The sequence below is a fragment of the Chelonia mydas genome, chromosome 8, assembly GCF_015237465.2.
Source record: "Chelonia mydas isolate rCheMyd1 chromosome 8, rCheMyd1.pri.v2, whole genome shotgun sequence".
Taxonomy (NCBI): Eukaryota; Metazoa; Chordata; order Testudines; family Cheloniidae; genus Chelonia; species Chelonia mydas.
The window spans coordinates 78,292,867-78,313,368 of NC_057854.1; the positions used below are offsets into that span (position 1 = coordinate 78,292,867).

Here is a 20,502-nt window from a genome sequence, read left to right on the forward strand (position 1 = left end):
TCTTCACTTCTGCCACACGCAAAACCAAAGGAGTCATTGTTCTGATGCACCACTCTCAGTCAGGCTACTTGTTGATACAACAGGGGAGATAGAGGCCAAACTTGGCAAATCACATACTAGATTTTCACAGATAACACAGGGGCAATCTGCACCATCTTGCCTCTGACTACAAGGAGGAATGCTTTTAGGACAAACCTTACAACCAAAATCTCTAACAGGCTGCATGTGTGTAGAAGTAACTGAGTGTGGAAGTAACTGAGTCTCTTTCTGCTTACACATTTCATGGTTCACAAGCTGACTCAAATGAGTACCATAAACATGTTACCTCTACAATCCAAAAAGAAAGGGTTTTGTACTGGTCCACCTCAGGAGTGATGTCTTGACCTCCTCAGATCATAGAACCGTGTCCAGACTGTGAGTCACCAATGTTTAAAAGGGAATTGTACGAACACTGAAATAGATTCATGTTATCATTTGCATGACTTCACAGGAAAGTGTAAGTAGCCATCAGGTCTAGCACCCTTACGCAGAATTTGATTGGAGTGCAGAGTCCCGATGATGCAAGGATGATTGCCCTTTATAGATCTAGAAATTTCTTTGAAGCAGACAAGCCCTTCTGGAATCTGCAGAAACCCCTGTAAATGTTAGCACAGTAGCTCTCAGATTCAACACAGATTTTTACTCATTCACCCTCAACCTCAAAAAGCTAGAGAGGAAAGTTATCTTGAGAAACTAGATCACACCTTGACCCAACTGAGCCAGCTGTCCAAGTAAGGGAACTTCTGTATTATCCCTGCCAGACCAGCTCTATATATCCTATCTGTAAACCCTTTAGCAGTTTCTTATGGAAGAAGATTTTCCTTAATAAGAGATAAGAAAGGGGAATTCAGTTTGGCAACTGAAAAGCATAGCCTCATTCTATAATCTTTGGAACCCAGCAGTAAAAAGTGACTGTCCCAAGTTTGATGGCAAACAGTCCCTTCCTAAATGGTGAAAAATTATAGGAGTCATTTCCAGATTAGGATGACATCATCTTATCTGCTGCTTGACCGGCTGTGTTCATTCAATGCAGTGCAGAAGAAGCATAAGACACATGTGATCTAGAAGACTGCAACAAATTTGTCTAAGAAAGCACAAATAAAAATCTTTAAACTGTAATATGGTGTTTATACTAGGAAACTAAAACACAAAACCAAAGTCAATAGGCCTATAGCAGCATAAAATAAACTTTTTCAAGTTCTGTGACCACAACAATGTGAAAAGAGAAGCCGAGGTACAGACAGACAGCAGTGCCTTTTAAAACATGAACTGCAGAATGCCCTGAGGATAAATGATAGCCAGCTCCCATAACAGTTTTTACTTTTATCAATAGTTTCATGGCTTATAAGGCACACAGTCTGTACAACAAGAATCCGCAGAGATTATTTCATAAGAGAATTATTTTAAATAAAAAGAAATAAGGAATAAATGTGAGATGATAAATATGGAAAATTATTTGCATTTGATGACCAGCTTGCTCTCTCTTTGTTTTAAAAAAAATCCAACTCTCATTGCCTTCTGGCAGTGCCTTCAGCCAGTACCATCCTCTTCAAAACACCCAACTTTAGCGTGGAATTTAATAGGCCCAACCTAGTATGTTCAGTACATTACTCAGACTCTTTCCCGGTTATTAGTAAATTCAATTTTAAGAAACCATGTATGTAACGTGGTACAATTAATTAAACAATTAATTAATATACAACATTCTAGTAAATTTTTACTATATTTCACACTATTGCAATACTTAAACATCTAATTATTTGCAAAAAAAAAGTAAAATATTTTCAACACTAGGGATTTAAAAATAAGGGTTTTAATGCCACTGACAAGAGAATAAAGAAGCGATTTACTTAATGAGATACAATCCTTTATGTTGGAAATGAAATTGCATATAACTAGAGTACAGTTAAAATATACTATATAGTTCAACACTTAATTCCTCAATTGTGTAAAATTAACAAGCCTTTATTTTTAGATATACAATTTTTCACATGGTAAAAAGGATTTTTGAAATTAAACACAAGTATCATGACATTCTTGTGGTTATATTTTTATGACTGTGTTTAAATGAGAGGATTGTATAATATTCACATTGTCAAATGTACTCACTAATGCCATGGAAACTATGCTCCTTCTCTTGCCCCAAATAAAATCTCATTTCCTTACTGAAGTCTATTATGCCGTGTTGGAAATTTATTTTACTTCCCATAGTTAACTGCTTGTTGATACAATTAAGAAATATTATATCATCATGGAAATTATTAAGAGGCCGCTTCAATTTATGCCCATCTAGAGTTTAATCTGGATATCAAATAGAAATGTTAGAATCAATGCCCTAGACTCGTCTGTTTTACTGTACACCCAGGGTGAATGATCACTTTATTTTACAGAATAGAAAATCTCGTAACCATATTAGATTATAAATGACTGAAAATTAAAATAATAAACAATCAAATTGTGATCTCCAGCATTTATTAAAATCTTTTAAAGTTCATAAACGACAACAAAGTTACTGTAGAATTTATCGCATACAGCTAGCATACAACAGCATGTCCTCAGTCTAAATGAAATACAAAAGATTTTAACATTTTTTTATACAAAGAGTTTTTCTTTAATTTATTAATGTGATGATATATTTTTATTACATAAAATTTGCTACAGCAAAGTATTTTATACTTTTCTTGTACGTATGTAAATATGGGTGGACAAAGGCTGCAATCAGTGTCAACCTCCTAATGACGTTGTGCAAAAATGCTTGACAACCTAAGACATACAGAATGTTAGATGTTACAGCTCATACTGGTTTGTAAAATGTCTACAAAGGCTTTTCTTAAAGGAGTGTCATACAGATGAAAAGGATGTAATGTCAATGGTTCATCTGCACTGACATTTAAACAAATACAATAGCTATGTATCAATATAGATCAGTTTTAATAAAAACGAGTCATTCTTGTATGCATGTAAATTGATCATAAAATATGAGCCTAGTTTATTTTAAACTGTTTAGATGTGCTGTTTTAAAGACAGGTCACTGAGATATCCAGAATCAAGTGCACAAATAAAAATAGTATGGATAAGTTTAAAAGCAAAAAATAATGTGCTGAGCCACTGATTATTAATAAACACTGAAATAAATGTGTAAAAGTGCCAAAAGCTAGTACATGGCAGCAGTATCTTAAGTCAGTTGGTGAGAGTATACAAGCCCAAATTCTTACATCTGTGTGATCATACATTCTGTTTCATTGAAAGGAACTAGATTAGAAATGAAGACACAACGTAACTAAGAAAACAACTGTGGCAGTTTTTAAACTATGTCTCTTTTACACATGAATGAAGCACTGTAATTAAAAATCAAATGATCATAGCAGTTCTCCATCCCCAGTTTACTAATATAGTATACCAGAATAAAAACTTGGCGATAACCTCTTTTATTTTAACAGCTAACAAAAAACAACAACACCATATTCATCTAGCAATGCATTCATATTACTTCGCATTTGCTAAACCCACTTGTTTCCTCATAGCTAATGACAGAGCACTTTTTTATTTTGTTTTTCAAACCAACGCCTTAAGTTAAAAAAGGGTATTAAACAAGGAATACTTTCGGAGACACAACATTGACTTTTTTTAGTTAGTCATATTCTGTTACAATACTGACCAAAACTTCTTTTAAGAGTTTAGGGTTTATGGTGTTAAAAACCCATTTAATACCTACCGACTGAAATGCTGGTAATTTACTTGGTTAAATATGGTCTGAAGTTCAGATCCGGTACAGCTGTTCCTACTCAGTGAGATTGCGTGTTTCCCATGGCACAGTCAGGTTATGGCATATTTACCTACTGCCCAGGTGAGAAATACAAAGGAAGGAGGCAGTGAAGAGAACTGCAGGTATGTAGAAAACCAAGGCACGGGGTCTAGCTACTGTCCCCTTCTTAAACTGTCCAATTTATGTTAATTTTGGTCAGGCTCCAGGAAGTAATGTTTTTAAGTTAATTTAGCATAGACTTATGTGGCGATAAATACTACCTTCAAAAATGCTAAAAATGTTGGCTAGATTTAGTCTGAGCTACCAAAAATATATATATATATATAATCAACTGTAGTCTCAGATACAAGACAGACAAGAAGTATTGGCTGGCACAGACTAGAAGCAACACTTATCTTTCACTTCAGTCTAAATCACAGTAGCCGCAACACCTTCCATTTCACTCGCACAAATACATTATTCAAAATAAAATGGAGCATTCTTGGGTAAAACTACTTCATTTTAAAAGGGGGAACTGAACATTACACAGAAACAAATGAAATGACAGAAACCAAAGATAAGTAGGAAAGTGGTCTAGTATTCTGTGATACAGCAAAACAGTGCTTGCTTAATTGTGCCTAGTTATAAGGGTTGGTGCAAACTGCACACATGGAAGATGGCAATAAAGACCTCAGTCAGCTTTGTGGAATGAAGTAACTAGGTAACTGTTTTGACATATGACTGTCTCAGCTTCACCTCATCAGTTAATAGAGTGCAAAGATCCCAATGTAAGTCCTGATGTCATCTTGTCCTCTTACACATACTAAAAATCAGCAAATTCTTTTGCACATTTCTCTGTTAGAGACACACGAATATCTTCTTCTTCATAGTCATCAAAGTTGCTGGTATCTCCAGGTCCTCTGCACTTTGGTATAAAAGGAGCTTCTACCTATATTTGACAGAAAAATCACGTAAGATGTCAGTTAAAAGAGCAGACAAGTAAAAGTCTACCTTTAAGATTTACTGATATGGTAACAAGCATAAACCCCCCCCCCTTCATCGTCCACCAGCACTTCTTTATCACTGGCAAGTGAGAAAGCTTAATCAGAATAACTTTACCCAATATCATCCATTATCACATTTACTTAGGGCTTTCTAAAATGAACATATCAAGTAGTGTCTAGATGTATGCACAGAAATTTAAAATCATATCACTTACTGACAAATGTCCAACAAAAATGACTTTCGTCCAGAGAAAGATTACCACCCTTCTCAGTCACCATCTCAGACAAAAGCCTAAGCAAATACAGCTATTTCTTATGCTGCACTTGGAAGGTCAAAAAACTCAGATTCCAACAGACAACAGGGGAAAATGAATTTCCTGTTGAGAATATCCTGCTTCCTGGAGATGATAAAGGTAGAGATAATGCAGTGAGGGCTGCATGCAAGAGAATCTATCACAATGGTTGAAGAAAATGGACTCCTGGCTAGCAGCACTACCTAGAAATCCTGGGACAATTTGGGATCCAAACCTCCCAGATTAAAAAAAAATCCTTCCAAAAGACTGGGCAATACCCAATAACAGGAGCACACATCATTTCAGCTGAAGCTCCCTGACACTTCTTACTTACTGGCACCTTGCCTGCATTGAACATCAACTAGTTTGCTCTCATTCATGCCCCTATCTCAGCCAGGCATTAGGAAAGGAGAGAGCTAGCACTGAGTATAATGGAAGGGGCTATTGTGAATCATCAGCATATATACCGGATGAAAATCCAAATCTTTTGACTATCTCCCCCGCAGCTTCACATACATGTTGCTCAAATATAACTTTCAGGACCTCTCATGACAATTGTTCCGCATTACTCAGAGATCTCCCTAAGATGAAAAAAGTCTGTTTAAATGAGAAGAAAGAGCCCATCCAACCAGACCTAGAATTGGGACAAAATGATATGGCTACTGAAAGATTTTTAAAAAAATCCAGGGAACTCCTTCACTGTAGTTACTTCTATGAGGAGAACAATCATGTTATCTCCATGACACACCCACAGCAGTTTAGCTTTAGCATACCTCAAAAGGCTGACTCCTGTGATTGGATGAAGTAATTGGTTGGGTTTAACAAGTTAGATAGGTCAGACTACACTGTTTAAAAAAAAACAAAACCCAAGGTTGTTTCTATACCTTCCAAAGATATTATTCACACTATTCAATATAAATGAGGTCAGAAACTCCACTATAATTTTCCTTACAGTTAATTCTAAGAGTAAAATTGAAAATAATGAGCAGATTCACCTCATCCGTGTAAGTTCAATAATCAGCTACTTTTTGCAGATGCTCCAAAAGACATATTACTGCCTCTTGTGAACAAAGAGTATTAAAGATGAATATTAGAAAGATGGATATTTGAGGTTAGAAAATATGATTTATGAGGAAAGTTTGAAAGAACTGAGCATGTTTGGTCTAGGGAACAGATTGAGGGATGGCATGATAACAGTCTTCAAATAGGTAAAGGTTGTTATAAAGAGGACAGTGATCAACTGTTCTCCCAATCCATTGAGGGTATGACAAAAAGTAATCATCTTAATTTGCAACAAGGGAGAATCACATTAGGTATTAGGAAAAAAATTTAACTATAAAGATAGTTAAGCACTGGGGGACTTCAACTAGTCAAAGATCTGTTGAGAAAACAACACAGCAGGACACAGATTATCCAATAAATTCTTGGAATGTATTGGAGACAATTTTTTTATGTCAGAAGGTGGAGAAAGCTACTAGGGGAGAGGCTGTTCTAGATTTGATTTTGATAAATAGGGAGGAACTAGTTGAGAATTTGAAAATGGAAGGCACTTTGGGTCAGTGACCATGAAATGACTGAGTTTATGATTCTAAGGAATGGTAGGAGGGAAAACAGCACAAAAAGGATAACGGATTTCAAGAAGGCAGACCTTAGCAAATTCAGGGAGTTGGTAGGTAAGATCTCATGAGAAGCAAGTCTAAGAGAAAGAGATGTGGTATATCTTGACTTTAGTAAGGCTTTTGATACTGTCTCACAAGACCTTCTCCTAAACAAACTAGGGAAATACAACCTAGGTGGAGCCACTATAAAGTGGGTCCATAACTGGTTGGAAAACTGTTCCCAGAGAGTAGTTATCAGTGATTCACAGTCAAGCTGGAAGGGCATATTGAGTGAGGTCCTGCAGGGATCAGTTCTGGGTCCATTTCTGTTCAATATTTTCATCAATGATTTCGAGAATGGCATAGCATGTACACTTCTAAAGTTTGTGGACAAAACCAAGCTGGGAGGGGTTCCAAGTGCTTTTGAGGATAGGATTAAAATTCAAAATGATTTGGACAACCTGGAGAAATGGTCTGAAGTAAACAGAATGAAATTCAGTAAGGATAAATTCAAAGTACTCCACTTAGGAAAGAACACATACAAAATGGGAAATGACTGCCGAGGCAAGAGTACTGCAGAAAAGCATCTGGGAGTCATAATCACTGTTGCCAAAATAACAAACAAAAAACAAACAAACAAAAAAACGAACATCATTCTGGGATGTATTAGTAGGAGTGGTGTAAGTAAGACACGAGAAGTAATTTTTCCACTCTACTCTGTGCTGACTAGGCTTCAACTGGAGTATTGTGTCAAGTTCTAGGTGCCACATTTCAGGAAAGATACGGACAAATTGGAGAAAGTCCAGACAAGAGCAACAAAGATTAAAGGTAAAAAAAATACGACCTATGAAGGAAGACTGATTTCCACTGAATGCATCCGATGAAGTGAGCTGTAGCTCATGAAAGCTTATGCTCAAATAAATTTGCTAGTCTCTAAGGTGCCACAAGTCCTCCTTTTCTTTTTGCGGATACAGACTAACACAGCTGCTACTCTGAAACCTGAAAAAAATGGTGTTTGTTTAGTCTAGAGAAGAGAAGACTGAGGGGGGAACATGATAACAGTTTTCAAGTACATAAAAGGCTGTTACAATAAGGAGGGAAAAAAATTGTTCTCTTTAACCTCTGAAGATTGAACAAGAAGCAATGGACTTAAATTGCAGCAGAGATGGTTTAGGTTGGATATTAGGAAAAACTTCCTGTCAGGGTAGTTAAGCACTGGAATAAATTGCTTAGGGCGGGCTGAGGAATCTCCATCATTTTATTTTGTTTAAGAAGAGGTTAGACAAACAGCTGTCAGGATAGTTTAAGTTTCCTTAATTCTGCCTCAGAGTGGATGCTAGCTGACCTCCTGAGGTCCCTTCCAGCTCAACATTTCTATGATTACAGTGCAGCCCAGAGGCCTAGCAAAAGCACAACATGCTGCCATGTGGGAATCAAGTAAACCAGTCTTGAACGCCAAGGCCTCTATCGGATCCCTGTGGAGTGGCAAGAGCAGCACACTTGTATATTACATGGTATCCTCCTATGGCCATGTTAAAAACAAAGCTGACAAGTTCCAAAGGGAGCTGAAACCACTTTCTTTGGCCCTAAGGACTGTCACTGCAATGTGAGGGCTTTCAGAGTGGAGGGAAGGTATGCAGGACAAAAATAAACCACACAACTTTATACAAAGGGAATACAGCATAGGTGACCACTATGGTGGATTCTTCGTTGACATCAAGGGATTCTGGTATCTCACAACCACCAAGAAAGTAAAGCTGAAGTGGTTTGTGAAATAATACAATTCAAAAGATACCTATACAGTTTTAGTATCACCATTTTCCTATAGTGAAACCCTTATATTTAAAGGAGAAGAGTAAACTTTGATACTGTTTTATATGATTTTGTATGGTGATGTTTCATCCAAACATTTTATGTGTTAGAGACAGAATGTACCTGTGCAACATACCAGTGGCCAAATAGTGTTTTTGCCATTTTTTTATTGCTTTTAAACCTTGCAATGGTTAATCTTATTTGTAGATCCAAAATCACAGGGACCTCTGAGGATCACAACAAATCTGCCTACTGAAATTCGTCAGTGAATCTGACAGACTGCCAAATATTTAAAGAGATTGTGATCTGAAAACATCAGCTACTATTTAGTGTTAGATCATGACATTATGATCTGCATAGTGCAAGGAGTGGCATGTTATTGCACTGACTTGGAATATCTTGAGAGGGAGACAGTGACTCCCTGCTATGCTGGGGAAGGAGGAAACTATTGTGCTTATACCCAGTGCAGCATAAGAAAGCTCCAACTTCCTGCCCCACATCTGCATTTGGATGGAGGGAAGTAGCAGCTCTGCAGAACCTGCTTCCTTTCCTGTACTGCCACCTTTGATGTAGACATACGCATGTCTGGTCCACAGTACTACTCACTAATATTTGTGAAGCTAGAAATCACAAATAAGAACAGGGCCTCATTGCACATGGCTTTATACAAACATACATCCCTGCCCTCAAGGCAGGAAGGAAAAAGTGGGTGCTCAATAGCCTGAGTGCATACGTAACCTATGTAACCATATGTTCCTATTGCCATTACCCTCATTCTCCCTCCAGTTGTTCCCAAATTATTCCCTAACAAAAAAACCAACCAAACAGACTAAAACTGGGATTTTAAGCAGCGTTTATCAAATGTGGCCACCAGGGGCTTTTCTTAGATTCATAGATACTAAGGTCAGAAGGGACCATTATGATCAACTAGTCCGACCTCCTGCACAAAGCAGGCCACAGAATCTCACCCCCCACTCCCGTGAAAAACCTCTCACCTATGTCTGAGCTATTGAAGTCCTCAAATCGTGGTTTAAAGACTTCAAGGAACAGAGAATCCTCCAGCAAGTGACCTGTGCCCCATGCTACAGAGGAAGGTGAAAAACCTCCAGGGCCTCTTCCAATCTGCCCTGGACGAAAATTCCCTCCCGACCCCAAATATGGCGATCAGCTAAACCCTGAGCATATGGGCAAGATTCACCAGCCAGATACCCAGGAAAGAATTTTCTGTAGTAACTCAGATCCCATCCCATTCTAACATCCCATCACAGGCCATTGGGCCTATTTACCATGAATATTTAAAGCTCTATTAATTACCAAAATCATGTTAAATTGGAAAAGATGGGGATCAATATGAAAATTGAAAGGTGGATAAGGAATTGGTTAACAGGGAGACTACAGCGGGTCCTACTGAAAGGTGAACTCTCAGGCTGGAGGGAGGTTACCAGTGGAGTTCCTCACGAATCAGTTTTGGGACCAATCTTTTTATTACTGACCTCGGCACAAAAAGTGAGAGTGTGTTAATAAAATTTGGGATGATACAAAGCTGGGAGGTATTGCCAATTTAGAGAAGGACCGGGAAATCATACAGGAAGATTTGGATGACCTTGTAAACTGGAGTAATAGTAACAGGACGAAATTTAATAGTGAGAAGTGTAAGGTTATGCATTTAGGGATTAATAACAAAAATTTTAGTTATAAGCTGGGGATGCATCAATTAGAAGGAACGGAAGAGGAGAAGGACTTTGGAGTATTGGTTGATCATAGGATGACTATGAGCCGCCAATGTGATAAGGCCGTGAAAAAAGCTAATGCGGTCTTGGGATGCATCAGGCGAGGTATTTCCAGTAGAAAAAAGGAGGTTTTAGTACCGTTATACAAGGCACTGGTGAGATCTCACCTGGAACATCTGGAATTCTTGTGGCCACAGCCCCCTGGGCTGTGTGGTGAATAACAGCCCCTCCCTCTCCCTGATGGCTGCTGGGGCTTCTAGCAAGGGTTGGGCCCTGCCCCCTTCTGGAGACACCTGGAGCACAATGCTGGAGGAGCAGGCAGCTGGTGCGTTCCCCACCTTGCGTTCCCCACCTTCCCAAAGCCGGAGGGGCTCAGGCTTTGGGCTTCAGTCCTGGGGCTTTGGGCTCCAGTCCCAGGTTCAGGCTGCACAATGGCAGGCCCTAGGCCACGGTGGCGCAGCTTCAGGCTCTAGCCCCCACAGAGCTTAATTTGTCCCCAAGGCTGAGTAAGTCTGCTGTGAAAAGTGATTTGTATGTTAATATCACTTTTCTACAATGGACTTATTAGCTAGCAATAAATAAATTACAATGGTTTGGACGTGTATATGTGCATATTTATTTGTTTTTCTTAAAGCTAATTAAGTATTTTAGAAAAAAGTGTGAGAGCGGCCACCAGCAAGAGTTGGTGGCCGCAGTCTAAGGCCACCAAAAATTTTGTATTAGGAACCCCTGCTAGCTCAAATGAAAAGCCCTAGATGTTTACTTGTCCTTGCAATACAGGGTTACTTTTCACAATATTATTCTCAGATCCCTACCAGAGGAAATCTCTGAAGGTGAGCTCACAAGAGAATAGGGATATGTAATGGAAATACTGTTCAGCCTTAATTAAAGCCATATTACCAGGCACGGTTTTAATAAATTCCTATGCATGCATAAAAAGAAAGAGAGGATCTGATCTTATCTGAAATATTAAATAACTGACTGCATTATGCACAAGTGTAACACAACAGTATTAGCAAAAAGAAAAGGAGGACTTGTGGCACCTTAGAGACTAACCAATTTATTTGAGCATGAGCTTTCGTGAGCTACATCTCACTTCATCGGATGCATACTGTGGAAATCGCAGAAGACATTATATACACAGACACCATGAAACAATACCTCCTCCCACCCCACTCTCCTGCTGGCTGCTAGCGCTGCTGGTAGGAGAGTGGGGTGGGAGGAGGTATTGTTTCATGGTGTCTGTGTATATAATGTCTTCTGCGATTTCCACAGTATGCATCCGATGAAGTGAGATGTAGCTCACGAAAGCTCATGCTCAAATAAATTGGTTAGTCTCTAAGGTGCCACAAGTCCTCCTTTTCTTTTTGCGAATACAGACTAACACGGCTGTTACTCTGACAACAGTATTATTCATACCATGTTAGTTGCTAAGGAACTATTTTTTCATTATGCAGAGTAGGTCCAGTTTAGGCAAGTGACTTTACTATAAAAAAGCACTGGTGAAAAGAGTCACTGTGAAAAGATGGCATCAAACATAACAGTTGATCTCTAGATTTCAATACACCCTGAAATATTAATATTGTACTGTATTATTATAGTGTTAGCCTTCTAATAGTATTTATTTCCCATAATTAATAATTTCAAAGCCATTCTTCATTAGTATTTCAAATCCTTTACAAAGGGTAATATAAAGTAGCAATAGTTGTGTCATTAATTCACTGTTAGATATTTCTAGCTTCTGATAAAAAAAGTTTTTGACAACAATAGGATAGTGAGGTTAAGCATATGTAGCAAAATATTAAAATATTTAATTTATTATTATAGGAAAAAAAATCACAGAGGCACATCACAGAGGAATCCCCACTGCATATAAATTGTGTTCTAAATGGGCATTTAAAAACACAGAGAAGAGATAATTACAGTTCTGTAACGTTAAATCTTTTCTTAAAATGTCTCCACTTAACACAAAGAATGCAAGATGTGTTAATAGTACCCTGTCTTATAGTAATTAATACATCAGTGATTACAACTACTGTTCTGTCAATTTGTGTAACCAGACAACCAGTTACTGTTTATAAACTATTGTTAGATTTTAGGTTTGGCCTTTAAAATAATTTTAAAAATTATTATTATAGCAGCACTTTCACACCTCTGTTAGCATTTGAATAAGATACTAATATTCGCCGAAGTGTGTCACTTGACTGTAAACTCATTTATGACAAATGTCTCAATTAAAATAAATTATTTCTGCTCTCAAAATTTTCAGAACAAAACCAATGAGATTTTAAAATTTTACTACTTCCTATTTAAAGAACAGAAAAATACTGGTTTAACCTAAGAAACTGTTCATTTCCTAGGTGTATGTCATCTGGGAACCGGCTAATTTCCAGGTGCTTAGTGATGGCACTATGGCACTTACAAAAGTGGCACTATGTCATAGAGGGGAGCAGACTCTGGGAGCTGCTGGGAGGCAGGGTCTGCAGTAAGACCCACCCTGCTTCACTCACTCTGTCAGGAACCAAATCTTTCCCTTCCGCCAGTCTTCTTAGCAGTTGTATCTATGATGAGAATTTTCTTAAGGTCTCATTCTGCTACAGCTCCAACAGTGGGAGCCCTAGCATAGGCTTGCTGCCAGGATTGTCTGACTGCTCAGAACCTGAGCTAGTCTAGAAAACACTGTGGTAAAAATGGTGACATCCAACCAGGGCCAGATTTTCAATTAGGCACATGCCTAGGGGCACCAGCATTCTAGGGGCACCTAAAAGTGAAAAGTGGGTTAAAAGTTTCATTTTTTAAAGAAAATATGAAGGTCAGCTGTAGGTGGGGGGGACAGGGATGCTGAAGGTGCTGTGCCTAGGGACGTGTGAAGTGTAAATCTGGCCCTGCATCCAACCACTAGAAGGGCTCCCAACATTGCTACCACTGATGGAACTGCACTAGTGCTAGAAAAACATACTGGATAATTTAAAAGAAATCTTCTGCGTGTTCAAGATTAACGAGATCCGCCGTTCTCAGAGGAAGACAGCAGAGGAAAGGTGTATGACAGCAGAGGCTGAGTGTGTAATAGCAAAGGCTGGAGACAAATCCCTGGATTAAGACCAGACCATCTCCATGGTGAAGAACAGGCTGGCTTCTGAGAACAACTAGGCAAAGAACAAAGATTTCTTAGTGGGAGGGACAATTTCAGTAGCCATTATATGTTAAGGATTAAGTAGAAGGTTAGAGGTGCAAGAAATAGCTCATTTTGAAGATGGGCAAGAAAGAAATTAGAGTAGAGCGTGAACCACGCATTAGGGGAGCAGGGAAGTGCATGAGGTGCTGAGGATAAGTATACCGGTCCTTTGTAATTTAATGCATTCCTCAGGATCCTAAGGAATATCATGCTTTTCTCAGAACATTTGAATTGGATGTGTCAAATTTGCTAACTTTTCCATTCATAATACAATTTAAAACACCCAACTTTGACTTTGCTTAATGAAATCTGAAATACATATAATTATAATTAATTAGATGAGAAAGTGCCTTACCTTTCTCTGATAAATGGCAATCCAATCTGTTGTAGCAAACCACTTGTGGTTCTTTATGTCATTTACACCATTCTTTAGATTTCCATATCGTTTGGTCAAGTCTACCTGGAGTAAATTTCTTAGTAGATCCTTCAGGTCTGAACTGAAGTGTGATGGGAACCGTACCTAAAAAATCACACCCATAAATTAACACCACAATATAGATTACATTTGTTTTTTCTCCCCCTTTGTGAAATAAAGAGAACAATGCTCATATAAATTAAAACTGTGGAGTCATTCTACACTTCTAACCATACGTATCAGTTGGAGCACACAGACACAGATGGAGTTAAGGTTGCTTATGTATTTTTATTTCAAAGGGCCTTTTCCAATGGCATATAACTGTCAAATTTTCACTTCTTGGGCTGAAATTTTCTAGGTCTTGTCTGTCTCTGGATTATTTATTTCTTTATTTTGAATTTTCAGCATACGGAAGTGATTCTGTAAGGACTAAGAAACTAATTTAGTTTTTACTAACTGATGTCTCTCCAACACTTCTGGGTCCCCCTTCATCAAATAATTTTTAAAACCAAATTTTAAGCTAGCATCAGATTTTGCCTCTCCATTTTTGAGAATATAACTGATTTTGCCAGTAAAGAGGGGATAGTTGCCTGACTTATGCACACAAATGGTGGTTTGTATCCCACTTATGCTGGTGAAATCAGATAAATAAGTTGAAGAATGAGGACAGCAATTTTAATTCTGATTTGGAAAATCATAATTATAGAAAAGAAGACTGAATATATAAGATCTGTGAAAACTGACAGGGAAATATAAATACTTATTAAAAATTCCTACAAAATAAAAACAAAATACATGAGATAATGATGAAACTACTAAAATTCACATTGGCACAGTTGGAGCTATAACTCCTTAGTACAATAAAAGGCTTATCTTTAACTGGTTTAAATCTTACAGGATTTATTTTTCCTTACAGATCTGAGAAAGGCATAGCCGAAAGCCGAAAGCATATGATTGTTTGTAGCTGAGGCCTGGACTGACAAGAGTAGTCAACACCTGAAGGGAGGGCTCATTTCTTGGTGGATAGAATTAGGGAGGTAAACAGATCATTATGCTGATAATAGAATGTTTGTGCTAAATAAGATAAGTAAATAGGTCAGTAGGCTAAAAAGATAGAATGTCTGAGACAGCTAAGATAAGAGGGAGAATACCCTGGGAAACATTTACTATTGTGACAAAGCTCTGCCCTTTCCTCCGTGGGTTCCGCATTTCCTGGCAGATTTCACTAGCCTCAGAGGCTCACTGTGATCCTCCACATAACCCTTTTCTCTCTAGAGACAAGGGTCACAGTCTACTGAGCCATTTTCATCATAAGCCAGCGAGGGAGGTGAGGAGAAGTTATCCTTCCTTGCACAGTCTCTGTTGTCTCCCAGTCTCAGTGATTAATCAGGGGGCAAAGGTGGGGAGAAACCCGGGCCCACCCTCTACTCCGGGCTCCAGCCCAAGGACCCTAATAGCATCAGCGATGGTAGCTGACCTTTTAGAAACATGACATGTACAATTCCCTGGGCTACTTCCCCCACAGCAGCCCTCACTTCCTCAATCTCCACTTCACCTTACCTCAGGGCCTCCTTCCTTGTGGCTGATATGGTGTGTACTACTCAGTCTCTCCAACAGCGCAACTTCCTCCCACAGCTCCTGACATGCACACCCACCTGACTGGCTGGGAGGCTTTTAACTAGTTTCAGCCAGCTCCTGATTGGCTTCAGGTGTCCCAATCAACCTAGCATTCTCCCTGCCTTCTGGAAAGTTCTTAATTGGCCCCAGGTGTCTTAATTGACCTGGAGCAGCTGCCATTTCACTTATCCTGGTACCAGGGACTTGTTTAGCCTGGAGCTAATATATCTATCTCCCACTACTTTTCTATAGCCATCTGGCCTTGCCCCGTCACACTATGAACAAGGGAACAATGGACAAAATAAGTTAGGAACGTAGAGATGAGGTCTTCAAGAGGAGGCCGAGTGTGGACAATGCACGGGACAGAGCATGCTGCACAGGGATTGGTTCTTGGAAAGTAACCAATCCAATAAAGCATGATGCAATGTATAGCAAATGCAGTATAATGTGTAAGTGTATATAAAGAAAGATGTTTTTTGTGTAACTTTGGATGTGTGGTACACCCTATACCTGCCCCTTCACTTGAGTAGGATCAACTCAGCACAGCTTTTCTGAATGCCAAATAAAGATGCCCAAGAAATCTGGAGTTGAACTAAGTTTTTTGGATTCCAGGTAACTGCATAAAGTGTTCTCTGAGAACTGGACAAGGTGCTCTGGATAAGATGAGTGGAAAAAGTCTCAGAGGGAATCCCTATGGTGTTTTGTGTTTAGTTAATTACCACTATAAGAGCATTCCATAGCTACTGAACTCATGTATCGGATTAGGAGGATCCGGTTTCTAATTAGTTGCTAATTGCACACTCAGCAGTCATGTGTGAGAATTCAATCTAGAAATTTACCTATACTGTAATCTCGCTATAGATAGCACATAAACTGCCAATCAAGCTCTTAGCTGAACAATTCTGAGCATTGTTTAAATATATGAAAGTTTGTTTGCCTTGTCAAAGTAAATTTGTGACTATTTAACAGATCATCTCAAACACAAAATAGTCATATCCAGTCTGCACTGGCAAGGTAAACCAGGTTAGCATGAACTATGCTTCAATAGTGTTTAAAGAAGATCTAGCTGATACAGGTTTTGCTGCATAGTTTTACAGGGCCTTAATGATCCAAGAAACACCATCAGAAAGTCTAATGCAGGATCTGAAATTGGGAAAAAAATAAATAAAAAGTCTCTCTTGCCACATCCATGCTTCCAGAATTTGGCACTCACTATGCCCAATTGATCAATGGTATTCTGTAGATATGAAATGTCATTAAATAAATTAAGTTAAGAGTTAAATGCAGTCTGCAGGATTATTTAATCTGTGAAGAGATGTGGCAAAATCATCAGCTCTGATAGCTAAGTATGCTCCTCCTATTTATCTGTCTGGGCATGTGTATGGCTCTCATTAGTGTAGTATCTAGTGCCTTACAATTACTAATGAATATTACCCTCAAAACACTTTGAAAGGCACGAAAACGTTAATCCCATTTTACTGATGGGGAACTGAGGCAGAGGGTAGGTTAAATGTCTTGCCCAAGGTCACATAGGAAATTTGTGGCTGAGCTGAGAACTGAACCCAATTCTCTTGAGTTCAAAATCCAGTGCCCGATCCACTAGACCATCCTACCTTCCCAGAGTCAGTAAAAATACTGAATGATAAAACTAGAGAAACTTTAGGTACAATAATGACTGCAAAAATGAACCTTTTTTTCCCCCAATATGAAGATAAATCTTTAATGAATAGGCAGTTTAAAGAATCTTTCAGTAAAGAGAGATTTATTGATATTTGTGGTCATTCTAAAAGTCAATACTTTAGGCAAAATGTAACCAAGTAAATTAATAACCTATTTTTACAGGAAGAGCCACAGGAAATTTAGTAATCACAAGTGTCCTCAATTTTATATTTCATCCAAAAGACAGACTCATCAGAAGCAATATTCTGTAACACCATGCTACAACATTGGTTCCATACTGACTTAGAAGGAGGAATGCCAGTATTTGAATCACCAGCACCACCTGGGTTTCCCCCAAGATCTTTTGTACAAGTGGTGAACCAGTTAAACCTGTTTAAGTTAGGAGATCTGATGAGCTCACTGAATGAAGTGATATGGCTGTACATCATGGCAATGTCTACCAGCCTAATAAGTAGGCCAAATTCACAGTCATGAAAAACGTGTCACAGACCATGAAATCTGGTCTCCCCCTGTTTCTCAAATTGGGTCCTACCCAAAAGCGAGTTGCAGGGGGGTGTTGTAAGGTTATTTTAGGGGGGTCATGGTATTGCCACTCTTACTTCTGCGCTGGGCGACCAGAGAGTGGTGGCTGTTGGCCAGGCACCCAGCTCTGAAGGCAGCTCCCCACCAGCAGCAGCACAGAAGTAAGGGTGGCAATACCATACCATGTCACCCTTACTTCTACAGTGCTGCTGTTGGCATCAGCTCTGCCTTCAGAGCTGGGCTCCCACCCAGCAGCCACCACTCTCCAGCTGCACAGCTCTGCAGGCTGCACTGCCGCCAGCAGCAGCGCAGAAGTCATGGTAGCAGGACCACAACCCCCCTACAATAACCTTGCGACCCCTCCCCCCCCCCCAACTCCTTTTTGGGTCTGGACCCCTACAATTACAATACCATGAAATTTCAGATTTAAAAAGCTGAAATCATGAAATTTACTATTTTTAAAATCCCATGACTGTGAAATTGACCAAAATGAACATGAATTTGGTAGGGCCCTACTAATAGGCCATCCTCTTCTTTCTCTTCTCTTTTTTACCGGTCTCACATGTTGCTGCCTCCCACAAACTGTTCAGTTGTTCCCCTTTCCCTTCCCCATAGATAACTCCTGTCAGCAAGTGATCAGCAAAGTAAAACTGCTAAGAATTTCTTACCTCATAGTTCATTTTTACTTTGTTTCTCCACATGGAGTTGAATGAGAAAAAAAGCTCCTGCACTGATGCATATTGGCCTAATCATATGAAACCTCATAATTTTGATTATTTTAAATTCTATCTGTTCCCCAAAGATTAATTTTGGGGCATTCCCCCATAAACGGAGAAAATGCACCTCATCTCCACTGTCCTTTTAACACTATTTCATTGCAGTCTTTGTCATGAATACTGGGTTCCACTGACTGAATAGCTTAAATTAGTTCTCTTTAATGTTTGCACAGGAAGGAAGTCTCTTTCCCATTTATGGGTCCACTGCTTGTGGAATATCTTCTCTCTCACACAGAACCTCCCTTTTCTTCTTGGAACTGCCACCCTCTTCCAAATTTCTGATTGCTGCCTTAAGTTGACCTCACTCTGTAGCCCAGACCAGGCCTGAGAGAGAGACAGAACTTGAACAATGGGGCTCATTACAACTTGGCTGAGCTCTAGGCTAACCGGAATGGGCTATGCTTTAACCTTCCTTTCTCTGTGCTAACCTAAGGATTCCCATTGCTGTATTGACTAATAAACCCCATTGTTTTGACAATACTTTGAGTGTCGCTGCAAATGCTTGGTGAGGTTCATTAGTCCCTGAAGAATGCACAAGTCTCTACCAGAGACCAACTGAGTCTATCTCAGTTGGATTTGCTCAGCAGACTTCATGGTGTGAAACAGGAGTGCTGGAGCCCCAGACGTTCAGTCTAAAGGAGGCAGTGAGGCCACGTGGCCTACTCTGTGTAGGAGTAGGCACACTGAAGGTGCCTCCTAGAGACTGTTCAAAGCTCGGGGTGTAGCATTGATCCTGTGGATTTGTGACATATACCTACTGGATTACTTCGCCATTTTCTTTTAAACACGAAAACATAAAATTCGGGGTGTGGGATTGCAAGAATCTGAGTTTTTAAACTTTAAACACAGCAATATTTCAGAGAGTTAAAAAAATGTATGCACTTTTTAAAAATTATTATTGCAGTAAGGATATCCATGGATTCAAAAGTACATGTTATGGACTGGAATTTTCTAATTCTCTATCTAAATCGCTCAACCTCTAATAAATCAATGAATTGTGGATCCACTCAGTAGATAATCAGGTTACAGGAAAAGCTATGCAAAGACAATGGTACAAAAAAAAAATTTAAAAATAGACAGTTTTTGCATACCTTTCCAGAAACTATCTTTTCATAAATTTGAATTGGTTGATCTGCAAAGAATGGAGGATATCCAGCGGCCATTTCATAGATTAACACTCCTAATGCCCACCAGTCCACTGCTTTGTTGTAACCCTGCGAGATAAAGGGGAAATATTACTGTTTTATCATAGCTAATAAGATTTAAGAGTTCCTCTACACTTACAAATACAAAATATATAGTATTAGTATAAAACATTAAAACAGAATAGTTCAAAATTAATTGCCTCATGACTTCCAGTTTGTAGTAGACTTAAAACACACATGGATGATGCACTATGAGATTAAGTTCACGGCTCAGTTCTTGAAACTTCTTGCACAGATTGCTGTGCTTTGGCAGAGCCCCAATGAAACCAATGGGACTCTGCACAGGTGCAACAACCCACCCACCCAGAAGAAAGCACAGATAGCACCCACATAGCAACCCACCCACAAAGAAGAAATATTGGGGCCCAGGTCTTTATTTGAAAGAAACTTAGTTTCAGAGTGAATTAAAGACATTTCACTGAGTCCAATCATGCCTCTAGCAATGTATATACTGTGTTTCATTCTTCATATTATTTTAGTATCTTAAAACTTATTAGTTAAGTTAAAATGGAACCTCTCAAAGCTTTTAATAGAAACCAGTTTTAAAATATTTAGTTATTTAGCTGTTATTGATTCATCTATTAACTGACCTGTACTTAAAATTTATCTGAAAAACACTTTTTTTTTTAAAACAAAAGCAGTTTACTCCGAAAAATATATTACTTAAATTACAAATACATTTGCAAACAGTACACTTAAAAATACGTTCTTTTTCTGAGATCTTACCAGGACCTGAGCTCAAGCTTCAATGTCCTCCCTGAAAAAATTGATATCAATATACTGAAATGACAGGGGAAGGAATGCAGCTTCCTGTGCTGCTTTACATGTTAAGTGTATTAAGATACAACGACTAAGAACTATTATCACTACCAACAGTTTCAAGAGAACCAT

The 20,502-nt window shown here is 38.8% G+C and overlaps 1 protein-coding gene across 6 annotated transcripts in view; it reads right to left on the bottom strand.

Annotated features, from left to right (window-relative positions):
• Positions 1–2,494: 2,494 nt before the first annotated feature.
• Positions 2,495–20,502, bottom strand: part of PRKACB (protein kinase cAMP-activated catalytic subunit beta) — a 112,127-nt gene continuing 94,119 nt past the window's right edge. For all 6 annotated transcript variants that reach the window (XM_027830914.3, XM_037906680.2, XM_037906683.2 and 3 more), the window contains 3 exons: positions 19,498–19,620; positions 13,752–13,916; positions 2,495–4,733 (listed from right to left, as the gene is read on the bottom strand). In XM_027830914.3, the coding sequence (XP_027686715.1) occupies positions 4,608–4,733; positions 13,752–13,916; positions 19,498–19,620 (414 nt within the window). In that variant the 3' untranslated portion in view covers positions 2,495–4,607. The remainder of the gene's footprint in view (positions 4,734–13,751; positions 13,917–19,497; positions 19,621–20,502) is intronic.